This window comes from Panicum hallii, chromosome 1, assembly GCF_002211085.1.
Source record: "Panicum hallii strain FIL2 chromosome 1, PHallii_v3.1, whole genome shotgun sequence".
Lineage (NCBI taxonomy): Eukaryota > Viridiplantae > Streptophyta > Magnoliopsida > Poales > Poaceae > Panicum > Panicum hallii.
In genome coordinates this window covers 31038424-31064953 of record NC_038042.1, presented here as the reverse complement: position 1 = coordinate 31064953, position 26530 = coordinate 31038424, and the positions used below count along the sequence as shown (strand labels likewise).

At 46.0% G+C, this 26530-nt stretch overlaps 1 protein-coding gene across 1 annotated transcript; it reads right to left on the bottom strand.

Annotated features, from left to right (window-relative positions):
* Nucleotides 1-1573: 1573 nt before the first annotated feature.
* On the bottom strand, nucleotides 1574-5926 carry LOC112896812 (putative cyclin-dependent kinase F-2). The gene is made up of 2 exons (XM_025964946.1): nucleotides 5545-5926; nucleotides 1574-1911 (listed from the first exon to the last, which is right to left on the bottom strand). The coding sequence occupies exons 1-2, from the start codon at nucleotides 5924-5926 to the stop codon at nucleotides 1574-1576; spliced, it is 720 nt and encodes a 239-aa protein (XP_025820731.1).
* Nucleotides 5927-26530: the final 20604 nt, after the last annotated feature.

The following is a 26530-nucleotide window of genomic DNA, read 5'->3' as shown; positions in this document are numbered from 1 at the left end:
GTGTTATACTTGTTGAGTACGAGTTTGTACTCACACTTGCCTCTCTACTCTTCTGTTCTCTTGGATATCTTCGACTGCTGCTCAGTGCCCGGCAACGTGGAGGATTACGTCAGCGGCTTCGACGACTTATAGGCGTTTGTCTCCCAGTCGATGTCCCTGTGGCGCCCAGCTCTACATGTATCTCTTTTACGCTTCCGCAACTCTTGAACCGATTCTTGATTCGGTTGTAATAAAATAATTCATTTACGATTTATAGTATTGCTATTCGTGGTATGTGTTATGATATTTTGATGATTCTGTTGTATATATGCGTGACTTGATCCTGGCGCATATATGATTGCTCGATTTATGTTCCTTATAAATCGGGTGTGACAGTGGCCCCGATCCATAACCCGGAATATGAGGAAAACGGTTGCTTCGGAACGCCCTGTTGGTATTCCAAGCGTGTGTGTTAGGTTTACCTTGCAAGGTTGAATCTCGATTCAGGAATCGTCCGCCTCTCACGATGAATGAGACTACTTATCCCTTTTACCACATCGAGTAAAAAGTGTAATGTTCAATGGAATAATTTTGATGGATGAGAATATCTACATTGCTTACTTAGACGACTAATCAAACTAGAATCTAAAAGCTAAAACTTGAAAGTAAGTTATACTCTTAGTTGCTTTTCAGCTGAAAATAAACCCAGAACCTTTACAATGCCTTCATGAGTCTAGTTATGGGCTAAAATATACCCACTCCCGGGTAAGCCTTGCCGAGTATTAGTATACTCAGTCTTGCTAGTGACTTATTTTTCAGGTAAAGTCTCTGAAGCCCCTACTCTATTCTTCCCCTGTCTTGGCCCTGTGTTCTTCTGGAAGGTTGGTCCGCGGAGTGAGATCTGTCCCTGGCCAACAATGAAGATACTGTGTGGTGTCGTGCCCGGGCTTAGCATGACATCCGTCTTGACGACGTATTGTAAATCCTCGCGTATGTTTTCCGCTGCCAAAAGCCAAAACTTCAACAGTTTGTACTGTTTTCTCTAAGTTTAAAACTTCGTACTACTTTTGAAAACTCTTGTAATGTAATTCCCTATGATGTAAAATATGATGGTGACTGTATCTCTGGACTCACCTTCGTGTGAGGTAACCTTATTTGATCCTGTATCGGTGGTTTATCGGGACGCTACCGACAGGTCAAGGGATTATACCGTTTGAAGCACGTTGGAGCCCTCTGGAGTGGACTCGCGTATTTGAGCCGGTATAATTCAGGTTGGTTCTGCCACAAGACAGTACAATACATCCATAACAACAGTAACAGTTGATCACACAAGGACCAGAATAAGTTCCACGTAATAACGTACATCCAGCAGATCATGTATTATTGCCAGCACATATTTGGCTCCCCTCAATAATACAAGACCCAATGATCACAATGTTTTAATAAACAGATTACTCAACTGGATAACTAACAAACTAATTAAATTAAGGAAGCTTGTTTTGATAAACAATGGAGATGATGAAGAGCAGAGGAGAGATTAAAAAAATTACCTGCTAAGTACTGCTAGTGCTACGTGTACTACGTCTAGATCGACCTAATCATCGTCGGTTACACACGACATGAAGCAAGCACCCAAGCGGCGGCGGCAAGGGCCCTCACAACGGCCTTCGTCCGTGCGCTGGTCGTCGTCCGCGAACCAAGGTTTCTGCAGGGCTTCCGCCGCGGTGAGCCGACCCCCGGGACTGCTCTCCAGCAGCCTGCTCAGGACCTCGAACCCGGCCTGCGACAGAACCTTCTCCGGGAACACCTCCCGCGGGCGGCCGGCCTCCGGGCAGCCCCACGCCCGCTCCTCGGCGGCCGAGCGGCGGCCACTTCCCGCCGGCTGGCGCGGCCCCAGCGTGGATGCCCCGCGCGCGGACGACTCCCAGCTCACTACCGGAAACAACAAGATCTTTGCCGAGTGCTCAGAGCTTTCCCGAGTGCAAAATATCGAGCACTCGGCAAAAAGCCTCTTTACAAGTGCTGCACTCGGTAAAGGAAAACACACGGTGAACTCCTCCTTTGCGGATTGCCATACACTAGGCAAAGAAAACACTCGGCAAAGAATTTTTTGCCTAGTGTCGAGCACTCGGCAAAGGTAGATACTCGTCGGCAAAGAATTTTTTGCCTAGTGTCGAGCACTCGGCAAAGGTAGACACTCGGCAAACGAGCGTCAGAATGTAACGGCAATTAACGGCGTTAGTCTTTGCCGAATGCCTGGTCGAAAACACTCGGCTAAGAGGAGTTTTGCCGAGTGCCTAGGCAAGACACCCGGCAAAATATACATATTTTTTCTTTATTTTGTCCAAAAATTTTTCTATTGTCATCCTACATTCTTCTCAATAACATATGTAATTTAGGTTCATTTATCGAAGTGTTTGCTATATTTCGTCAATATATTTTATTTTATTGAATTTCTTGAATAATTCAAATTTGAACTGCGTGGTCATTCGAATAGTGGAAAAAATGAATAAAAAATTATTATTCATGTTAATGAGCATGCTTTGAGGTCTTATTGAAGAAAGGACCAGAAATTTCAAACCTACTATTCACGAAATATGGCGACTAAATTGTGTTCAAGTCGTGTTTAAATTGTATAAAAGGCAAATTTGGTCGAAAAATTATGAAACTTGTCGAGATGTCATGCTATCATGTGAGGACACTGTGATAAAATTTGTATAAGATTTCGTGAAAGTTTGACATCTACGATGCTTTACACCTAATCGTGCTTCACATAAAATCATACACCTCTTTGGAGAACTGTAAGCATCGTATGTTGTAATTTTCACGAAACCTCGTCAGATTTTTATCACAGCTTCCCCATGTGATATCATTACATCTCGACACGTTTCATGATTTTCGGACCATATTTGCTTTTTATACATTTTAAAAATAATTGGACAAGAAGTTCGTCGTCATGCTTCGTGGACAACAAGTTTGAAATTTGTGGTTTTTTTCTCGATAAGGTCTCAACGCATGCTTCAATAACGTGAATATCATTTTTTCATTTATTGTTTTCCATTATTCATGTGACTTGTAGTTCAAATTTCAATAATTACAAGAAATTCAATAAAATGAAATAAATTGACGAAATATAGCAAACACTTCGAGTAATGGGCACAAATTGCACATACTGTTGCATATAATATAAGTATATAAAAAAAAGTTCGGTGCCAAAAAGTGAAAAAAATGAAAATTGTTTGCCGAGTGCAAGGAAAAGCACTCAGCAAACAGGTCCTTTGCCGAGTGCCCCAGATCTGGCACTCGGCAAAGAGGGGCCTTTGCCGAGTGCCCCAGATATGGCACTCGGCAAGGATGGTGAACATGTAACCGGCTCCCTCCGCCTTATCCACACAGTCGCTCACACGCCGCCCCGCCCCCGCGCCCCCGCCGCGCCCCGGCCCCCGCCACCCCGGCCGCCGCGGGTACTGCATCCGTTCATGTCCCACCTGCTGATGCACGTGTAGTGCCGCAACAAACTCTTCAAAATCAGCTAGCGCATCTGTATTACTATCAATATACCCAAGAATGGAATATTGGCTGTCAATTCCTGAAACTCGAAGGAAACATTTAACTATATGCATTGATGCTAAAAGGATTAAAAGACAGCCATGTTTTAGCCATTCAGATATAGGAACGGCAGTGGATGTATTTGTATCATTCCAATCAAATAAAGACATCAGGGGAACAAGCACTTAGTTCTAATGGCTTAAATACATACTACTAAAAATCATTGTTACAGTGAACATGCAACATATACCATTAATTAAAAGAAAAAAGAACAGTCGGGAAATTATTTTAGCAAATCTCATTATCACCATTCAGAGACAAAGAAAATGTTACAGTTCTTCCAAGTTTCCTACAAGAAATCGTGTAAGTATTTTAAGCTATTATAATCATGAAACTGTAACAAGTATAACACATAGGTTTGGGAATTCGTGAGTTGTGATCCAAGACCACAAAGCAGTTCAGTGGATGTATTTTGAATATATTGCGATAGAAATTATGAAATATGAAATTTTGTGAACCTAGCAGTACGTACAATTCTATACATTAAAGTTACTTAATTTGACTAAGTATAGGTCAAAGTTTGACTTTTTTTTAAAAAATACACCATGTATCTTTAGGAGTTGTGATAGATCATTCTGCTGTGGTGATATAACATGCACTGTTCCTCGCTCCCGTGCACATATGTAGGGCAATTGATATTACTCTTTCTCCGGTGTATATGTTAGAGGATGGAAGACTATGCGTGGATGTACACTGGCCGCCCAAGTCAGGCTGGGATGACTAGTGAGTGGATCAACAAGACCGATGCTTTCTTGGAAATGGTGTTTGGTGAAGCTGCTAAAGGAGCGAGTATAATTCTCTGCCCATGCAGCAAGTGTGCAAACAGGAAAAGACAAAATAATAAGAACATAGGGGAACATCTTTGCAAGAATGGATTTACGGCAGACTATACCCGGTGGATCTACCACGGTGAAGCCAATCGTATGAGAGAGGATGTGGTGAGACCACGTGTCGAGGATTATGATGCTGATGCCGGTGTAGCGGACATGTTGGATGACTATGGGGAGGCACGGTTCGCTGAGGGACAAACGGAGGAGGAGCCAGAGGCGACCGCGAAGGCGTTCTACGACATGCTTGCCACGTCACATAAACCCCTTTATGGACATACGGCGGTTTCTCAGCTTGATGCCATTGGACATGTAATGGCGTTAAAGTCGCAGTACAGCCTGAGTCGAGGCGCCTTTGATGGTTTGTTGACAGTTATTGGCAGCCTGCTTCCGAAGGGTCACATTCTGCCAAAGAGCATGTATGAGGCACGGAAACTCCTTCGTGCACTCAAATAATATGCCTGTGTGAATATGTGTCTGTGCAAAATGGAGGCTCCCCATCCGGGGATGGAGAAGAAAACAAAATAAAATTTTTTAAAAAATACTTTGCCGAGTGTAGAGGAAAGGCACTCGGCAAAGTGACCTAAACTTTACCGAGTGCTAAGGGCAGACACTCGGCAAAGTGACCAAGTCTTTGCCGAGCGCCACGTCCCAGGCACTCGGCAAAGACGCCGTCACGGCCCCAAACGCCGTCACGGCTACTTTCTTTTGCCGAGTGCCGTCCCGGACACTCGGCAAAACCTTTATCGAGTGCCCGACAAAAGGCACTCGGTAAAGACGTCTTTGCCGACAAAAACGCTGCCGAGTGCCCTTTGCCGAGTGTTACACTCGGCAAAGCGTTTGCCGAGTGTAATCGGGCCTTTGCCGAGTGTCGACACTCGGCAAAAGGTCCTGAATCCGGTAGTGGCTAGGGATATAAGTGGATATTTAATAGTGTTTTAGTTCAACTAAATATTATAATGATACGCTATTCTACTTCATTTCTCTTCCCAAATTAATTAGGTATAATATCATTCTAATTTATTTTATCAAATTTTTAAATTAACCTAATAATTCAAAATAAATATAACTTGCGTACCTACTTCCACCTAATTTCAGCGTGTCGGCGAGGACGTCCTCCTCGTCTTGCCCTCGAAGAAGGCGCCGCCGGTGCCCACGAGGAGCTCGGCCATGACGCAGCCGAGCCCCCACGAGTCGATGCGCCCGTCGTAGTCCGCCAAGCCCAGGAAGAGCTCCGGCGCGCGGTAGGGTTCCGACGTCGCCAGCGGCGAGTACTCGCGTCTGCCCTCCGTCATTGGCTCCGACGTGCCGAAGTCGCAGAGCTTGCACGTGATCTCTTCAGGCGGCGGCGGCGGCGGCTGCCGGTGGTGCCGCCGGTTCTTCTTCCTGTCGTCGTCGTCGTCGACATCGGGAGCCGTGCCGTCGTCGACCACCACGTTCTCGGGCTTGACGTCCCAGTGCAGGACGCCCGCCCGGTGCGACCTCTCGACGGCAGCGAGGAGCTGCCGCATGATCCCGTGCACCTCCGCCTCGCCGAAGGGCAGGCCGTGGAGGCCCCGGGACGGGGGACACCGTATACGTGCGCAGGTTCATCCGCCCAGCGTACTCCATGACGATGCAGAAGCTGTCGCCGTCGCGCTTGTCGACGAGGGTGTTCCGGAACTCGACGATCTACGGGTGGCCGCGGCAATTGTTGAGGCTCGTCACCTCCCTCGCGAGCTCGAGGAAGCCTGTCTGGACGGAGGGCCCGCCGCCGCAGCCGCAGAGCTGCTTGACCGCGACGATCTGGTTGCTGTCCAGGCGGTCCCGCGCCTTGTAGACGCGGCCGAAGATGCCCTCGCCGAGCTTCTCCAGGCGCTGGTACCGCTCCTCGATCTCGGGAGGCCAGGGGGCGTCCGCCGCCGCCGCGGTTGAGACTCGAGCAGGTCGAGGAAGCCATCGCGCCACGTATGCCCTGCGCTGGGTACCAGCCGGTACCTGGGTTTTTCCGAACCACTTGTGGCCCTACCACCAAAATATATAGGGAAGTTCGGCCCTTTGGATTTTGAGACTGGTTGGGTCTAATTTGAAGGTTTAGAAGGCAGGCACGTGAACAAATCAATTTGGCTGGCGATTAGCGTGGGAGAAAATAGACATGCAAGTCTAGAAAGGAGCCAATGCATGTTGCATTAGATGAAGAAAAAAAAGGTATAATAGCTGTTTTCATCCTTCAACTATAGGCTCAATTTCATCCCTAAACTATTAAAGTGGTCATTTTAGTTCTTTTAACTTTCATTTTGGCTCTGTCTCATCCTTTGTCCTACGTGGCATGCTATACTATCATGCCACATCAGCTCCAGTATTCCACGCTATTTGATTTTATGATGATTAGAATATTACTATTTTTAAAGAGCAAGGATGTCGAGGAGAGTAGTCTTGCGTCTTAACCACTTGATCCAAAAGCATTTTAGGACGAAAACAGATCTGTTTAATTTCCATTGTTATTTCAGGGTGCTCACGTGCTAATAAATGAAATTTCAAAAGTACCGTAACCCTACAACTCCAACTAAAATTCACCTAAATTTTCCAGTCCAGCGTGCTACCTCGGTGGTGTGCTGATGTGGGCAGCTGCGTGCCATGCCACGTAGGACAAGGGATGAGATTGAGCCCAAAAGATAAATTCGAGGATTAAAATGACCATTTTAATAGTTTAAGGATGAAAGTTAAACTCAACTTATAGTTGAGGGATGAAAATAACTATTTTGCAAAAAAAAACGAGCCACCTTGATCTATTTGCGAGAATCCATAAAGGTTCCAATCTCTGTGGAAGACAAAAAACTTTAGGAATATAGATGTGACTAGCAAACATATTCGTACGTTGTCACGTTTAAAGATCTCATGCATTAAATATGTTCATACGTTGTCACGGTTAAATATTCCATACATTACAAATATTGTTTTCGATATAGATTTTGTTGTATCTTCACATTCTCATTGTATTACAAATTTTGTTGTTTGACTATTGTAATATAGTGTTGTTGTTGTGTTTTCACGTTCTTTGTATTCGGATCCATCAGTATGTGATACATGTTGGATCAAATCAAAACTTTTGGTGGAAACAATTACGTGCTTTAGAAATAGGTAAATATAAAGATATAGATTGAAGTTGAAAAAAACAAAAATGATAGTATTTTCCTCCTTAAATTTCAAAATTTACAACCCAGATTACATAGTCGAGCAATTTGTCTCCCTCCAGCCTATGTCGAATATGGCATAGATATATTTATCCTACGTGCTGATTGGCTCCCCACTCACATATGCGTTCATGTTATTTAATTAGATTCGAGTTTCGACTTGACATGAAGTTGGTTAGTAGGGTTGGATAACAAGCCGAGCTGGCTCGGCTCGGCTAGTTAAGCTAACAAGTTAAAAGTTCGGCTCGGCTCAGCTCGGCTAGCGAGCTCGAGCTGACTGTGACTGGTTCCAGCTCGCGAGCTATGTCACAAACACATCACATGTACAGTGAGGAATCCTATAAGAAAGAACATCAAATCGAATCAATTTGTTCTCAATAAGAAAAGAATAGAAGCAATTCAAATGGAATTTCACCAAAAATTCTCTAGTTCACAACGTCAGGGAGAGAAACATAATAGAAGCTATCAACGGGAATTGGATTTTGGACTTGTGAATACTGACGATCTCCTGGCCAAGGAACTTCTTGATTTCCTTGGCCGTGAGTCGCTGAGTGCTGCAGCTTGCCGTGGCTCCGTAGGCCCTTGACTCAAGGCACAACGGCAGGCTTTGATGCTGTGGTTGGTAGTCTTGGTGGTTGGGGAAAGGAGCGCAGCACTGTAGTTGGGCGGAGAGAGGTCAGCGAGGAGCGGTGGAGAGCGGACGGGCGGGCGTCTGCGCTGCCCCAGGCGGCGCGACTCGAGGAGGAACCGGGCTGGGTGGGGGAAGGCGATGGGATTTGGGAGGGGAACGGCCAAACGGATGAGGATCCGGGATCAACTCGGAGAGGCAGAGGCTCATATGGCTCTAGCATTCGGTTTAGATGCTGATATATTTGGACTGACTGGGCTGATATATTTGGACTGTTGGGCTGTTGTTAAGTGCAGCTCGCGAGCTAGCTCGTTATACTAAGGAGCAAAATATGCTACTCGGCTTGTTAGTAAATTGCATCGAGCCGAGCTGAGCTGAGCCGAGCTGCGTGCGAGCTGAGCGAGATAACAAGCTACGAGCATTTGGTTTAGCCCAATTGATTAGAAACTTTTCTGCGAGTGACAAAATTTGGGAGAAGATCATGGTGTGTATTTTAGGTGCTTTGCGAGTGACAAAATTCAACTTTCACCTTCGTGTTGAGAACTCTTCGACACGGCGACACCAGTGACCATAGGTGGCATGTTGGAATGCAAGTGAGTACCTAATAATATTATTATTTGAGTTAGCTGATTAGTTACAATAGCATGACACTCTAATTTATTTCTTATAATTAACTCTAATTTATTTCTTATAATTAATTATGCTGAATATCATTCTAATTTATTTTATTAATTTATTATACGAACCAATAATCTAAAGTATTTATAACTTGTATTCCTAATAGCACGACGTGCGAGCCAACTTCGATGGGCTTAGGGTGCTGCCTTCTCAATGGGCTTTCATCAGCTCGATACCTTGGAGGTCGCAAAAGCGAAGTAGAGGCCGCTGCGCCTGCACACGAGCGCCTTTCTCTACTTTTTTTCCATCTCGACTCGCTCTACTGTCAGCCCCCATCGACTCGCTTTCTTTGGTGGGAATGGAACTAGTAGTAGTTCAGCCCGACTAGTAGTACGAGCAGCGGTAAAAAAAGATTGGGCACGTGACGAAACTGTTACCTTGGACCACGAGGGGCCGTTTGTGTTGGGCCTCGGTGAAACTCTATGTTGGGTTTCAGTAAATGAGGCCGACAGATTTTCTTGTAGCCACGCAGATGTCATCGTGGTGGCTCTGGCGCCTCGGGAAATCTATATATCTTCGAGAAGATAATTTTTTCTCCATCTTCTAATGTTTGAGATCCATGCAAAACTAAATGAATGGATCAGATGAAAACACGTGCTATAGCTGTTCAACGTGGGCTGGCTTGTAGGGTAAGGAGGGGGCACGTGTGAGCCGTCAGTTGGATGATGTGGAGGAGTGACGGAAGGGATTTCTTTGGATTTGAAGCTTTGATTTTATTTTTCTCTCAAACTATAAATGTGTTTTTGTATTCTGTTTGCATAATCGTGTTACTTAGAATTTATACAACAAAATAAGATCCAACATAGATATTTTTATTTTTTTAAAATTAATATTTGAAGTGTACTAGTTCAATATTTTGATGTACATGTTCAACATCTTTAATACACTACTTCAACATTTTCACGTGAAATGTTGAATTGGATTATTTGAAATGTTGAATCTACTAATATTAAAAATATTAATTATATCAATCTAATATTTTGAGTATACTGATCACCAAATATTTAGCACGATAATATATTACTGGCATAGTTTAAAAGAAGAATAAAAAGATGGCATACTGCTTGGTTAACTTGCCCTTTGCGCTGTCTATGCTCACACGGTAAAAAGAAGAAGTTGGCCTGCAGCCGCTGTTCTGATGGGAAAGCTGCATGCGTAAAATGTTAGCAAGCCGCCGATGATCAGGCCGTGGCAGGCCGTGCGACGGAGAGCTTATTCACCTTCCGGAATATAGATAGGAGCCCCCTCTGGCGCCTGGTGGTGAATCCGCTCCTTGGCAAATTGCGAATGCTGGTTGCTCCTCCGGGAGACGGACCAAAAGGCGTGTCAGGTGGCACTCGAGTAGTCGAGTGGCAACGCGGCCGGTGATTGGCACCGATGCGGCGCACGTCCCTCCCTTTCTCGTTCTTTGAGAGCAAAACATGATGGCGTACGCATCTCCTTTTCTCTACTGCCAAAACCTGCACGTACCGAGTACCCGACCCGTCGTCATCATCGCAGCACTACTACCACTAGGGCAACGGAGCAGTAACACGTAGCATGGCCCGGGTAACTAGTCTCTCTTTTTTTTCTCCTGACCTGACCGGGATAAGAAGCCAAGCCACGTCGTGCGAAATCGGAGATGGTTCCTGGTTCCATGGAGGGAAGGCAGCGTGCACGCACTGGTGCACATGCAGGCATGCCCAGCCGGCAGCCGGCAGCGCGTCTCGCCCGTCCCCGCGCTGGACCACGACGAGGCTCCTCGATCCGGCCGGGATCCCCCAGCAAGAAGGCTCTGGAGCGCGCGGGCGGAGCAGAGGAGGGAGGCTGGCAAGGTGAGTCAGGCTTGGGCTGTTGGGCAGGCAAGGCCGCGCGGGGCAGAGCAGAGGCCGGCCGCGAGCGCCGGAAAGGCAAGGCAGGGAGGAGGAAGCGGCGGTCGAATCCGAGGGTACGCGCGCGCGCGGGCGCGGCGGCGCCTTTTCTCAAAAGGAGGGGGGCGACGGGCGGAGGACGCGACGGCAGCAGACGAGCGGAGGCGGGAAAGAGAACCCGAATCGATGGCCTGCGACCAGGCTGAGGGCCAAATCATAACAGATTCCCCCCATCGAGGGCGGTCCGGTCCGACCCGGCCTGTCCCTCTGCCGGTGTCAGCGCGCGGGGGGTCCCGGCTCCCCTGGCGCCCTCCCTCTCTGGTGGCCGCAGAAGATCCGGAAGCCACGGCCCGCCCACGTGCGCGCTTCAGCGCGGGCGGGACGCGAGGAGACACCCGCCGCTGGCCGCTCGTTAGATTTCACGGACGCGGATGGGGACGGGAGGGGGCCGCCGCTGTTGCGTCGCGCCGAGCAGTCGCGGCGCGGGCGGCACGCCCCGCCGGTTTTGTTCGTGCTCGTTCTGCGCACCGTCGTGGAGGGAGGGAGAGCTGGGGATCCCTGGTCCCGGTGCATGCGGTGGGGCCACGGCGACACGGGTAGGTAGGTAACCAAACCGATCCGGCGCCTAGTGACCTGTGACGTGTGCTCCGTTTCGCTTCCGCTTTCGCTTTCCCCGTGGAAAAGCAGAGCTTTCTTCTCGCAAACACAATGCGGCAGTTCCTGTTTTTATTAATTAGGAGAGAAGAGTACTTATTAAGCAGGGAAGTCATTAGGGTTCCAAACTTCCAACGGAGAAGTTAGTCCGGCCGGGCCGGCAGCCATTTGAATTTTTTTATTTTTAAATTTTATTTTAAAAATAACCCACCTGAATGAATATTCGAAAGAAGCGCGCAGGAGGTAGCGCATATTTCACGTGTCAGGTTTGTCACGCCGGTAGGTCTAATCTTAGAAAAATCCTATCTTTTTTCATACGAACTCGGATGAAGATGAGTTTTACATGAAAATTGTAGATCTCGACGAGATTTACAATTATATAGTTTTGGGTTTTTCATTTGAAGTCACTAAAATACTTAAAAAATTGATTTACGATTTAGACAGCATATTAAGCACTTGTGCCTCTATTGGATCGTCTCCAACTTAACATGTTCATCATGGTTCATAAGTTATATATAACATTTGATATATGAAATAGCATACACTAAATAATAATAATTTGATAAAAGTACAATGAGAAATAAAAAAATATAATTGTTAAGTATGGACTATAATATAACACTCTAGATATTAATGATAGCTTTAATATCTAGAGTGGTGGGATTGATGTGAGGCACCTCGAGTGATGGTTTTGGCCAGCCCAAGCAAGTGGTGGGATCGACGAGCTTCCGTTGACCAGAGGATGGAGATGGCATTGTAGAGAAGAAAGCCATAGGTAGATGAATCAACTTTTGTATAAACCAAGATGACAGTCAAAGAGAAGGGAAATGTAAAGTCAGCAAGCCATGTCGGCATTACGTGCATATGTGGATAGGTATGGACCTACGGTGAACAACTTAAAAATAAAAAAGTTTATGAACTTTTTGAGTCGATAGACCTAAGTGATACGCCCACACGAGTTTAGATGGAATTAATCAAAGGTTGAAATTAGATTAAAATAATCAAAGTATATACTCATAGTGGGAAGAAAGTGTCAATTACAATAATTATAATAGTTAGCTGAATTTTCTGAGTACTGGACATGTTATCAAGTAGCCATGTTGAAGGGTTTGAATTTGTATTTTCCTACTAAACACTTGACAAAAAGCCAATGCAAAAGTTGTAATACAAGTCATATGTTTTAGTATGGAAGAAGAACAATTTTAAAATTTGGAGTAAGAGGAGATTAAATATCACACCTCAAGATTTTAAGTAGGAACTAAGCTCTAAATGATTATTTGAATGGACTGAGTGGCATTAGAGAAAAAGAGTCACACGTGATGATAGCGTATTTGAGTTTGTATCAAACAAGATAAGATTGCCAATTTCAGGATGAATCTGAAATAACCTAAGTGTTAGAATGCAGTGAAAAAGGTAGAAGTTTGAAAAGATCTTAAGTAAAAGTTTGTGAATAAAGTTTGAAAAACAAGCACATCTTAATAAAATGGAAATATGGAATATTTCTCCATTAATTAAGCCTTGGATGCACCGATCACATGGTGGCATATGGACATAGTAATCCTATGTAAACTATTGTTGTTCTCTCTAGCCGTGAAGAGCTCGTAATCAAACTTTATGACAAAATATTAAAAATTTAAGCATCTACTCTTAGTGAACGTTTATAGCAAAACTTAAGTCGGGAAGTTCACATAAGATTTTATTATATAGATTAGTTAGGTAAGTCTTGCTTAATACCTCCGTACTTAGTATAATATAAATCCTGTTGTAGCAAAGCTCTGCAAAGAAAAACGAATAGCTTAAAGTCTTAATCTTTCATCAAGTTACTTGATATTTCATCAAGTTACTTGATCTAGCTTAAAGCTATCACTAATATCTAGAGTGTTACATTATATTCCATACTTAACAATTATATTGTTTGATTTCTCATTGTATTTTTTATCAAATTATTATTGTTTAGTCTATGTCATTTCATACATGAAATGTTATATAGAACTTAATTGGTGGAACCATGATGAACATGTCAAGTTGGAGACGATTCGATTGAGGCACCAGGGCCTAATATGCTATCTAAATCATAAATCAATTATTTAAGTATTTTAGTGACTTCAAATGAAAAGTTCAAAACTATAAAGTTGTAAATCTCGTCCAGAGCTATAATTTTTGTGTGAAAAATCATCTTCATTCTAGTTCGTATGAAAAAGATATGATTTTTCTAAGATCAGAACTTGTCACGCCGGGTGGCGTGACAAGACTCTACTGTCACGCCTGTGAGAGTGGCGTGACAAACCTGACATGGGGAATATGTGCTAGCAGATCCCTTCCGTACGCTCCAATGTGGCACACCTTGTCACGCCAATCCATGTGGTGCAAAAGTCCGTTGTTGTCACGCCACGCAGACCGGTGGGAACAAAAGGGTTAGATATGCAAATATTAAATATTTATTCTGGAAGGTTATTTTAAAAATAAAATTTAAAATTGGATAAAAGTAAAAAAATCCAGCCATCTAGAGGTTTTGGAAAGTGCTCTCACTCTCACTCCCCATGCAACCAACTGATCAAATCTCAACGGCGTCCTGGTGATGACCGTCTTTCCCTTACTGATTGAACATGTGGCAGATTTCGTGAGCACAGATAAAAAATATTTTTATTATAATTTTATGGCCCTGTAGAACATTACCTTTATTTTTTACAAGAATGTATAGGACATTTCTTATATTACCTGTAGTATGAAGCCGTCGTCCAAAAACGTTTTTGAGCCACTAGTATGCCCATGATATAGCATGATTGCGATGTGTAGATATACAGATGGTCGCATGTATATATAGCATAGATGCATTTTTAACATTTATACTTCCAAATTTGTCTCGTCAATTTTCATCTCTATTATTGCAGGCGTCCTTTCCATCTAATGCTATTCTACTATTCTAGACAACTAGTGGTGCAATTAGCATCTTCACTAGTCTATCATGCAGCCAAGTTTTATAACTCTATAACTGTTGGTGTTTTACCGCCTGCCCACCAAGAGGTATACCTGAGGTGGTGAATTTTAGGTAAGGTGTCGTCGAGATCAGCAACTCGAAGGTGCAAGCAACACGAGGTTTAGACAGGTTCGGGTCGCGATGTGCGTAATACCCTACGTCTTGTTTGGTGGTTTGTATTGCTTTGAGTGTTGATGTGTTTTGAGGGGGTCCTTGCCCGCCCTTATATATCCGGGAGGACAGGGTTATATAAATCCTAGTCTGACACTAGCTTAGGAATCTTACTCGAGTACAACTTGAGTAGCTTCCTTCTGTAACGACTAATTCTACTTTGCATGCGAGTAGAGTAGAGCATAGATAAGGTACAGTACATGTCCTATCCCCTATTCCTATATGAACTACGTTACGTACACAGTCCCATAGTCCCGGGTCTGACAAGCCCCCGAGCTCTTCGTAGCTGAGTACTGTAGGCTACTCGAGTACTTCCGAAGTAGTCTTCGGCTTCTTTTGAAGCTCCATCTTGAAGTTCTTCTTCGAGTACTTCCTTGGCTGCATCGAAGCTATGAGGTGCTCATGCTCCGAATTACTTCTTTGGTATGGGGTGCGATGGAAAATCGCACTCCATATGGAGTAGCCCCCGAGCCTTAGGTTGAATAGAAGAATCAGGCTGAGGGTCACATTAGTCTTGAATCTTCCTTACTTACTTTTCGAATATATTCGAAAACTAAGTAGTCGATACCACGTATCCCGCAGGCCCTGAGCTTTGAATCCAAATCTCTCAGGCTTGGAAAAAAGGATCCAATGGTCGTGGCATGCAGTGAAAAAATGTTTCCTTGGGAAATAATTGGTGTGATGGTGCAGATGATAGAAGTTAGTTTTGGAATTCAAAAAACCCCTTTTTCGGAACAATTAACTCTGAAAAAATGGTTAATCAAATAATTTATCTAAAAATCCACCAAATAACCCCTCATCTTCCGAATATTCCCTGTGACGACTCTTCAACTTCGGAACAGTAAACCTGTATCCGGCCGCTGGTTATTTAACCCCGCGGTAACTTAGGGTAAAACCCGTGCTTCCAATCTTCAATCCACCGAGTAATTTCCGAGCCCCCAATCAGATCTGTGCTCCGCCTTCACCTCCTTTGACAAGCCCCAAGCTAGCTGAGTCTCTCCACCCTTTCTCTGCAGCCTCCGAGCGCATGCGAGTAAAGCGGCTCGTGACAAATAGATCTGAAATGGCACCCAAGAGATCCAACAAGAAGGATGGAAAGGGGAAGGAATCGCAGCCGCCTTCCGGGGAGTGGACTTATAGTAAGTGCTCCAATAACGACCTCCTGAATCTTGTTTCTGAGGGTTTGCTTCAGGGGAAAGATCTCGTCAACTGGCGCCCTTCTTTTCGCCAATCTCTTCCCATGGAGAATGTAGATGAAATCGTCTCATTCTACCATTTCGCTGAACGAGGTTTGGCCCTCCCCACCTGTTCCATCTTCCGTGGCCTTCTTTATTTCTACGGGCTTGAGCTCCATCATCTCAACCCGAACTCGATCTGCCACATTGCTCCAAAAATCCATCCATTATAGGGGGCGCCGGCATTCAGCTGTCGCGCCAACTGTCGGTACTCATTGCCGTCTGTCCTGCCCCCAACTTCTGCAGGGGTCGTGACCATTGCCGTGGCGGGTACCTCGCTGGGGCATCTCGCGCCCTCGGCTGGTGTGACCCCGCCACCGGTAATGAGTACCGTGGTTGTAAAACCATGGGTACTAAGGCTTAAGAAGCCCGCCATGAAGAAATCCTCTCTGTGAGTGCAGCTCCTTATTCATAATGTATCTTCTGCTCTTTCGACTTGTTTGATGATATATCTGATTCTGCTTTGTTAGGACTTCGTCTGCTTTGGTGTTGGATGAGCCAGAGCCTATCTCGGCTACTCTAGCCCCCGAGCCGCCAGTCGGACAACCTGAAGCAGAAAGCGCACAACTGCTGCTGCCCGGGAATGAGGACGTGGCTCTGCCCGACCCACTACCTCCCGAGCCCCCAGTAAATCAAATCCAGTGCCGATGGTGGTGAACAAGTCGAGGCCACCGATGCCGCTCCTGTGGAAGGCACAGGTAAGTGTCTGTCCCCTTGCGGCTAACTGCTTAGATCGTAGGCTTTGTTTATTGAACGCTTTTCGACTTGCAGGTGCCCCGCAGCCATCAACTGAAGAGGATGCGGGTACTTCTGGCAACTCTGGAACTCTGTTGATGCCTGGGAGAGGGCTCGAGAACATTGTCACCAATGGTCTGTTGGATGATCCTCTCCTCTCGGTCAACAACATGAGGTATTTCCAGAAGATCTCCAAGGAGATGTACGGGTTTACCCTGGTAAGGCATGACTGCTCTTCTGCCATTATGCTTTGTCGAGTTGTTTTGTCTTCTCAGTCTTCCCCCTTATACAGGATGTGGCCAGATGCTCTCAAGAAAATCTGAGAAGCTGAAGGCAGTCGAGAGTGGCCTCCGGGAGCTCCAAGCGAAGGATTAATGCATCGAGGAAGAAATCCGAAAAAACATCGATCTTCGCAAAGAGCTCGATAAGCTGAAGTAGGAGCGGACACGAGAAACATGGCTGCTCAAGAACGACATCCATAATCTTGAGAAGTCCAACTCCGAGCTCCAAGAATAGCTCAAGGAGCAGAAAAAAGCACATCAAGGCAAGTCCTTTCCTCGCTCGAGTACTTTCTCTAGCAGTTGGTCTTGTGTTCTGAAACACTATCTTCACCGCAGAGCTTAAGAAACTCTTAGCTTATAAAGAAGAGTTACTTACTGACGTGAAGAATATGCTGTATCGTCATACAGATGACGTCGAGAAGCTAAGGGTGGCCGCCCGACAGCTGGTTGAAGTGGTGGATCCGCTGGAAGACGGTGCAGCAGACGGGCGATCCCTGCTGGAGTGACTTCGCGGAGCTCCGCAGAAAGTCCTCAGCTTCATCACCGAGGCCTCCACAACATATGTTAGCCATGCCTTAGGTCTTGTAAAGTCGTTTTGGCCTAAGGCTCGACTAGAGGTACTCGCACAGGGTGTAGCTGCGGACTGCTCTAAAGAGCAGTTCAGTGAGTACCTTCTATAGGCCAGGCCTGTAGCTGAAAAAATAGTAGAGAGTATAGAACAGGATTGAGTTATTGTAAAGATAAGTACTCTTCTCCTTGTAATATATCTGTCAGTGTTGTCTATACTATTGTTGCCTTGTGATTTCTAGATTGCCATCCACGTTCATAGGCTAAGTAGTAGACACTACCACGGGTGCAATGACTCTGGGAGTAGTCGATATAGCTCCTCAAGTGAGCCCGTCAAACAAGTTAGATTGAATCCGATCGAGCGGATCTAACCTGTTCGGAATACGCGATCCTCATCGCGACGACTATCACGCTCGTAGCAAGTAGTCAATACTACCCCGAGTGCAGCAACTCTGGGAGTAGTCGATATAGCTCCTCAAGTGAGCCCGTCAAACAAGTTAGATTGAATCCGATCGAGCAGATCTAACCTGTTCGGAGTATACGATCCTCATCGCGATGACTATCATGCTCGTAGCAAGTAGTCAATACTACCCCGAGTGCAGTGACTCTGGGAGTAGTCGATATAGATCCTCAAGTGAGCCCGTCAAACAAGTTAGATTGAATCCGATCGAGCGGATCTAACCTATTTGGAGTAGTCGAAGCGTACTGGAGGGCCTCCTGGTTGCAGTCATACGACTTTTTCAAGTCACTTCAGAGAGTGAGTACCCCACTTCGTCCTGGCATCTTGAGAAGTAGATAAATATAGTGCGGCACTGCCATGAATTTGGCCAGTGCCGGCCTGCCCAGTATGGCATGATATGAAGATTCGAAGTTGGCAACTTCGAATTTGATGAACTCGGTACGATAGTTCTCCCTCGTGCCGAAGGTCACTGGAAGGACCACCGTGCCAAGTGGATGCGCTGCATTGCTTGGGAAAATGCCGTAGAAGGGAGACTTACTTGAGACAAGCATTTCCGTTAAGTCTAAGCCCATCTTTCGCAACGTGCTGGCAAAGATGAGGTTGAGACCGCTTCTGCCGTCGATGAGTACTCTAGTGAGCTTGACCTCTGCCACCACCGGGTCCAGGACCAGGGGGAATTTGCCGGGCTCCGAGAAGCTGGTCCATTGATCGTCTCGTGAGAACGAGATGGGGACCTCCGACCATCAGAGTGGTCGTGGTACCGCCGGCTCGACGGACATGATTTCTCGGAGTAGTAGTTTCTGTTCCCTCCTGGAACTGAACTCTTCGTCACCTCCAAAGATGACGTTGATGGTTTTCGAGGCATCTTGGAACTTCGTGTTGCGCGATTTTTCCCCTTGGTCGTCCTCTTCGGGCTCTTTATCTGTTGACTTGTTCTTCTTGTCATTGCTGGGATTGCTGAATATCCTCCGGAGGTTGTAGCAATTGATTGCCGCTTGATTGGCACCTGGATGCTATGGGTATTTTTTCTGCAAGAGCTTTTCGAATTGCTCTTGCGTCGTTATCTTCCTACCTCGCGGAGGACGATCCACAGCCGCGACAAGATCGTCTGGCTTGCGCTTTCGGGATGAATTCGAGTAGTCCCGCTGGCTCTTGTCGGTACGGTTGTCATTTGTGTGTTTCGGGTTGTTGTCTTTGCGCCTCGGGAATCGTTCATGCATCTTCTCCTCTTGCTCGGACCAATCGTGCATCATGTCACGAAGTCCTGCAACAGTTTTTGGTCCGTTCCACCCAAAGTCTCTATAGATGCCTGGGTCGATGAGGCCATTGTAGAAGCAGTCGATGATGTCCTCTTCCGAGATGTTCGCAATGGTGGCTCGTACGTCGAAGAAATGGCGTGTGTATGATCGTAGGAGCTAGTTGCGTTCCTGTTTATACTAAGCAAGGTCATGACGAGTACTTGCGCGGGTGATCGCCCCCTGAAAGTTGTCGATGAAGACTTTCTTGAGCCCCTCCCAGGAGTCGATCGAGTTGTTGCTGAGGCTCTCCAGCCATGTGAGCGGTGCAGGGTCCAAAGCCATCGGAAAGTAGACGACCTTGGTGGTGTTGGAGCCTCCTGCGACTTCTATGGCGGTAGAGTAACATCGTAGCCATTGCTGAGGAGCTTGTTCACCGTCGTACTTAGTGATCCCAATTGGCTTGAAGCCCTCAGGGTACTTGTAACTGTTGAACCGTGCTGTGAATGCTGGAAAGCGATCACTGCAGTCGGTACCTTCTGGATTGGCTACTTCACGCTCTCAGCGTCTGGAATCAATTATGGATCGCGCATCGCGTCCTTCATTGATTTTCTGGTGCAGGTCTTCAATGGGTAAGTCTTGAGGATTCCAATGGTTGGGACGATTAGGTTGTCTCGGGTTGCCTCCTGGAGGTGGCTGCTGCCTCCCGCCAGTGGTCTGACTTCCACGAGCGTTGTCATTGTTATTGCTTCATTGATGTCGAGGACGGCCGCCTGCCGTTCGAATGTTAGCCTGGCTGCGGCTTTCGCCCATGTGTTCTTCTCCGATAGTTGACGCCAGGTTTTGTCGATCGAGCTGGATCCATGCTCTCTGCGCGTAGCGAAGTGCTTGGCGGAGGTTTGGATCGTTGCTGCATTCGAGTATGGCGGTTACCCTGGCGATGTTAGCGATGGGGGTTCTGAAGGCCCGCTTGCTCAAGACGGCGAATTCGGCGTCCAGTTCACGATGCATAGATCGTATGCGCTCATTGACCCTCCTTCGCTGGGCTGCGCGGGCTCTGTTCCTGGCCCTTCGTGCCTCACGCTCGGTGTCGTTTTCATCGCCGGTGTTGGCTGTGGCCTCGTCTTCAGATATCATGTCAAGTGTTTCGTTGGGTGAGAGGCCATCGTCCTCCCCCTCTTCTGCCATCAACACTTGGTGTGATATGAGTTCGTCGGAGCTCGCTTCGACTAGCTCGGTCGATTCTTCTGCCGTGGTGGCTAATGGCTTGCCCTCCTGAAAAGGCAAGGGCTCAAGGTGTGCCACGAGTCAGTCTTCATCTTCGAGTAGATCAGAGAGTTTCATGTTGTAACACCCTAAATTTTGCAAAGTACAAAAAATTGAATAATATGATAGGTTATAGGGTCATAGGTTTCTGGTAAATAATTTTCTCCTTAAGTATAAAAAATGAATATAGGAGAAACCATGTGATTGTGCATTTCATGCTCTTTGCATTGATTCACTGGTTGCAGTTTATTTGGATTAAATTTGAATTCAAATTTCATGTTCAAATTCAAAAGCATTTTTGTTTTTCTTCTTTCTTTCTCCCCCTCACTCTCTTCTCCTTTGGGCCCAGCCCAGCCGGCCTCTTTTTCCCTCTCCCTTTCTCCCTTTCTTTTCTCTCCCCTGCAGCCCGGCCCGCAGTCTCCCTCTTCTCTCTCCTTCCTCTTCCCCCCGGCCCAGTCAGCCGCGGCCCTTCCTCTCCTCCCCTCTCTCTTTTTCTCCACCGAGCGCGCACACGGCCTTTTCCCGCTCCGGCCCAGCTTCCCGCGCGTGGCTTCTTCCCTCACCCCGGCCCGTTGCGCCTGCGTCTCCTTTCCCCCTCTCTTTCTTCCCTCGCTGGCAGGTGGCCCCCACCCGTCGGGGTCATCCCCGACCTCGAGCCAGGCTCGGGCTCGAGGCCGGGTCGGGCACGGCGCCCCGGCCGCTCTCCGCCTCGGGCCCGCACGCCCAGGCGTCCCCGCGGCGTCCTATAAATGCCGCCCCAAACCCTAGGGCTCTTCCCCCCCAAGCCGCGCCGCCCCCGCTCTAAACCCTAGCGCCGAGCCGCCGCTTGCCGCCCGAGCTCGGTCCCGCCGCCGCTCCGCTGCCGCCCGCCGTCGATCGGCCGTCCCCGGAGCACCACGAGGTGGTGAGGAAGCTTCCCGATCCGCCTTTCTCTCTCTCTCCCGCTCTTCCGCGCCCGCACGGCAGTCACCGACGCCCCGCGCCACCCCTCGCCGCCGGCCGCCGCCCACGGCCGCCGCCTCTCCCTCTCTCCTCCCTAATTGGATTCCCCACGACGCCCTCTAGCTCCCCGTCCAGATCCGAGCCGAAATCGACCCGGGAAACGCATTATTGCATGAAGTCCGGCGAGCCTCCGCCGCCTCCGCCTCGCCGCCGGCGTCCCGCCGCCGCTCCCGCACCGTCCCGAGCCGCCAGCGAACCCCCACCGTCGGATCGAGATCCAGCGGCCCACGCTCGATCTAAACCTCGAGTCAAGCGAGTTAGATACCGGTCAACCGTGCCGCTTGTGCAAAATAGCCCTTATGTTTTTCCAGATTCAACCCGCACTCCATCTCAGTTCAAAAGTAATCGTGTTTTAGTCCTTTTTCTTCTGTTTAGACCCCTGTAGTTTTCCAAAATAGAACCCACCGTCCAATATCCCTCGGTTTTGCGTTCTAACCCCTCTGTCTAGGGTTTAATTGCAATCTAGCCCCTGGTTTCTTCGTTTTAGGTCCTTTTAGGTCCAAATCTTTCGCAGCTAAGCCCCTGAAACCCTGTTTTAGCCCTAACTTCTCCGTTTTAACTCCGATTTCATCGATTCTTGCGCTCACGCGATCCTTACGACTTATACAATGTTTCTAAAATATTATTTTGTTCTGTTTATGTTGATTGGTGTACTGTTTCTTATTATTTGCACTTGTTTGCCTGTATGTGCTTGTGTGCGACGTTAGACGGTGCGCAGTTCGAGGATCCGCAGGGACAAGACTTTGAAGAATTTCCTGAGCAGCAGCAGTTTGCTAACGAAGGCAAGTGGTCCTTGATCATGTTTCCGTCCTATTAATATCACAATTACACCTTTACTTTTTATGCATGCATGTGTCTAGAATATGATGGAACCCAAGTAAGGATATGACTAGCTTCTATTTAACTTCCTTGTTTAAACCTGAGTTGTTTTATTTATGTTATAGCTACGCTAGTTGCTCATTAGTAGATTTTGGATGGTTGGAAATCTTGCTACCTCCTGTATCCATCATGTCCTCGGAATATGGTTTTGGCGATAAATAAGATTATTGAATGAATTGGAATATGGAGAACCACCCAGGAAAACAGTACAACCACAATTACTATATGGCTCTGGTCTTGGCTAATTAATTAGAAACCTTAGCTTGTGATAATCTTACCGAAAGGCAAGAGGGGTTGTATTGACAGGGTATAGCTCGGTCCTTTTGAGGCACATAGCTATGTGGACCTTGGCTAAGGTATTTCCTCACTAGGGAGAGTTATGACCGCTCTGACTTGAAATCTTAGCGGATTGTCATAAGTTAGGGAATCTTTATAAAGGCCTCGTAGTGAATCCCTGCCACTCACCTCGGAAGTGTTTAAGGGCCTTGCAAACCCGGGCATCAAGGGAAACACGAGTTGTGGGTAAAGTGTACAACCTCTGCAGAGTGAAAACTGATATATCAGCCGTGCTCACGGTTAAGAGCGGCTTGGACTCTCACATGATAATTGAACCTGAAGATGATTTAAGCTGTTGTTCTTTATTTTGTTGTTATTGTTGTTGTTGTTTATTTAATCAGTCTTTTATTATAAGGGTTGGTATAAACTTAAACCTAGTCAATGCTTGCTAAATAAAACTTGACCAACTAAAATGCTTACCGCAGTCAAACCATGTCAGCTTATCCTTGATTTGGCCTTGCATGTCATATAATTTACTCCACTTGCTGAGTACCAACCATAAATGTACTCACGCTTGCTTTATTAAAACCAATGCTGCTCAGAACAAGATAATTATCCGGAGTTTCCTGAAGATGTTGGAGATTTTTAGGCGTATGTCTCCCAGTCAACTGCCTGTGAAGTTGAAGTCCGCTGCTATTTATCGATGTTTGTTTATTCGTTTAAGCTTAAGACTGTCGGTCATGTAATAAAGTACTAGTATACTCTTTATCGTTAATGCATTGCTTCGGATATTCGCTTGTGACGTCTACTGTATGTGCGGAACTTGATCCTGGCGCACATATGGGATGCATTCGGTTACCTTTCCTAAACCAGGTGTGACACATGCTCTTCCAATGCACGAAACGACCTTCTAGGGTGGAGGTGATCATCAAACCATCGTCACCAAGGCGACCCGCAGCCCCCCGACGTGCCGTGGCTTCAAGTTTCCCGATTTGGAGTAAAAAGTCCAAGTCCTTTTCCAATGTGGAGAGAGACTCGGAATTGTTGGCCTCCTGAGGTTCAGTGGCTGAATTGCGAGGACCGAGTCGTGATCGGCTATGCAAATCCTCAGATTGGAGTGAGTCCGATCTGAGCGTGGTCGTTGCAGCACGGGGTGGAGTCGCGTTGAAAATGGACTCCTTCTCGATCTTCCTGGCGGAGCCATGGGTCAACAAGTCGTCGAGATCGTCGACAAACTCGTTGAGCTCACTATGAAAACTTGCTGCGAGAGTTTTCGGCTTCATGACGTCGATGGTGAGTCGACGGAAATCACCCGTGCCATCTGCGACGCAGACTCATGAGCTGAAAACGAGCGTCGTGCCCTCGGGGAGCACGGCACTGGTGAACTTGAATGATGCCATCGAGTTCGCCGGTGGATCTTCGATGCGCATCCCTACCTGGCGCCAGCTGTCGGTGTTTTACCGCTGCCCACCGAGGGGTATACCTGAGGTGGTGAGTTTTAGGTAGGGTGTCGGCGAGATCAGGAACTCGAAGGTGCAAGCAACATGAGGTTTACACAGGTTTAGGCCGTGATGTGCGTAATACCCTACGTCCTGTACGGTGGTTTGTATTGCCTTGGGTGTTGATGTATTTTGAGGGGGTCCCTGCCCGTCCTTACATATCCGGGAGGACAGGATTATATGAATCCTAATCCGACACTAGCTTAGGAATCTTACTTGAGTATAACTCGAGTAGTTTCCTTCTGTATCGACTAGTTCTACTTTGCATGCGAGTAGAGTACAACACAGATAAGGTATAGGACATGTCCTATCCCCTATTCCTGTATAAACTACGTTATGTACACAGTCCCGTAGTCCCGGATGTGACAATAACATCACCACAACCTCTAATGGATATGAGATGCATTGATTCGCTTGTTATCCTATAAGGCAAAATAAAGGGATTGCTCTAAAGTATCTTAACCGCTATAAATTTGTACACAAAATGTGTCACATGAAGATATATTTTTTGCACAAGCCAATAAATAATACTACACATCCTAATTAACAATTTTTGGTTTCAATCACTGTAAAAAAGGTTTTTAGGGGGCGGGTAAAAACGTATTTTTAGGGTACCCGCGACTACTTCTCGCAGTTGAAAATAGCTATTTGTAGGGGCGGGTAACGCGCCCACCCCTAAAAATTGATTTCTAGAAAATAAAAAAAATAAAAAACTAGAAAACAGCAAAATAAAAAAGAAAAAAAAATATTCCATCCAACCAGCCACAAGTCCCTGTAGTGTACTACAGGGATACAACATTTTTAAGGAAATATGCACCATTTGCTTCACCCGGGGTTCGAATCGCTTAACCTCAAACCTCACGCGTACCTTCCTCTCCATCACACTGCGCAGTCACTTGTGACTCAATAGAGTATACTGTTCTTTTATATTAACTCTGAAATCGATTTCTAGGGGCGGGTAACGCCACCACCCGCCCCTAAAAATAGTTTCTATTTTCTTCCGAAAATTCATTTAAATTTTTACAGAAAGCAAAACAAATAAAAATATATAACTTCTACTATAGTTATTGTGAACTATAGACACAAATAAAAATATACGAAACATATTACAGTGCATATAAATGTTAAGATTGTGAAAAACTCAAAGTATGACTTGACTTGTATAATATATTATATAGTCATAGGCATATGTAGGGTACAACTATTAAATGATCTTATAATTTTAAAAAATCTTAAATGAATAATATATAAAATATAAAATTTTAGATCTTACGACTACATCAAAGGACCTACTCTATATCCGAGGTGGTTTGAAAACAATCAAAACTTCTAGAGAACTTATAATTATTTGAACCATTAAATGATATTAAGTGAAAAGGTTATCAACTACAAAATTTTAGATCACGTCAACCTCTACAATTTTGATATAAAATTTGACTTTATCCGCGATCATATGAAAAAGTTATGAAATTTTTTGCGTGTGACCATTTGTAAGGGCGGGTCATGCTATCATCCGCCCCTAAAAATATATTCTTAGGGGTGGGTGATGCCACTCTCCATCCTTTTCAAGGGCAGGTGATGCCGTCACCCGTCCCTGAAAATGGTAGCATTTCTAGGGCGCGGGTGAAGCCATCACCCACCCTTAAAAATATCTTTTTAGAGATAGATCGGAAGCTACAGTAACCGCGCTCCATTTGTAGAAGCGGGTTATCTTTTGATCCGTCCCTAAAAAAACGACGTTCTTACAAATCATTTTTTATAGCGAATCATTGAGTCACCATAATCTTTAGTTGGATTTGTTGATATTTCAGACACGTAACAACTCAACAACTAGTCCGACAAGATATCCATAGGGCAAAACCGTATTTGTCAATCAATCATTATTTTTAATAAAGTTTGAGCGGAATTACAGTGTTGCGACGTATGAATGATTCCGGACCTACAATATTAAAACACTGAGAAAGTTTTGCAAAATAGTTCCATTATAATTTTTAAAGATTCAGGAGAAATAAATAGAAAAAGAAAAAGTTAAATTTTTCAGAGATTCAGCAGAAATAAATAAAAAAGTAAAAAGTAAAACTGCGTTACCATAGTAAAACCACCGTCCAAAACCACTTGGAGGCTATTTAACTGGTTTTGGAATGTTTAGAGTAGAATATCCAGTTTTATAATTTAGATGTGAAATAGTACATCATAAATAGTTGGGGTTACATAGATTTTTTTCCTATTAAAAACATCGATAAAGTTTATTCCAGATCATAAACCATTAAACACCGGACCAACCATGGTACTATCTGCTCCAAAACGAGAGATGATAGAGGCGATGCTGTAACCAGCTGTCTGTCGCTCCGGCCAGTGGGTCCCACCTGGGAGCCCAGGTCGCCAGCGAGGCCGGTCAGTCAGCCACAGAGGATCCCCTGACTGCTGGGCCCGGATGATCAGCGTAACAACCCATGGTCACCAACCCAACCCCATCGCGCCGCACCCTGACCAAACCCTAGGGTTAAATACGTTTTGATCCCCTGCTTCTGTCTGTCTCCTCCCGCACG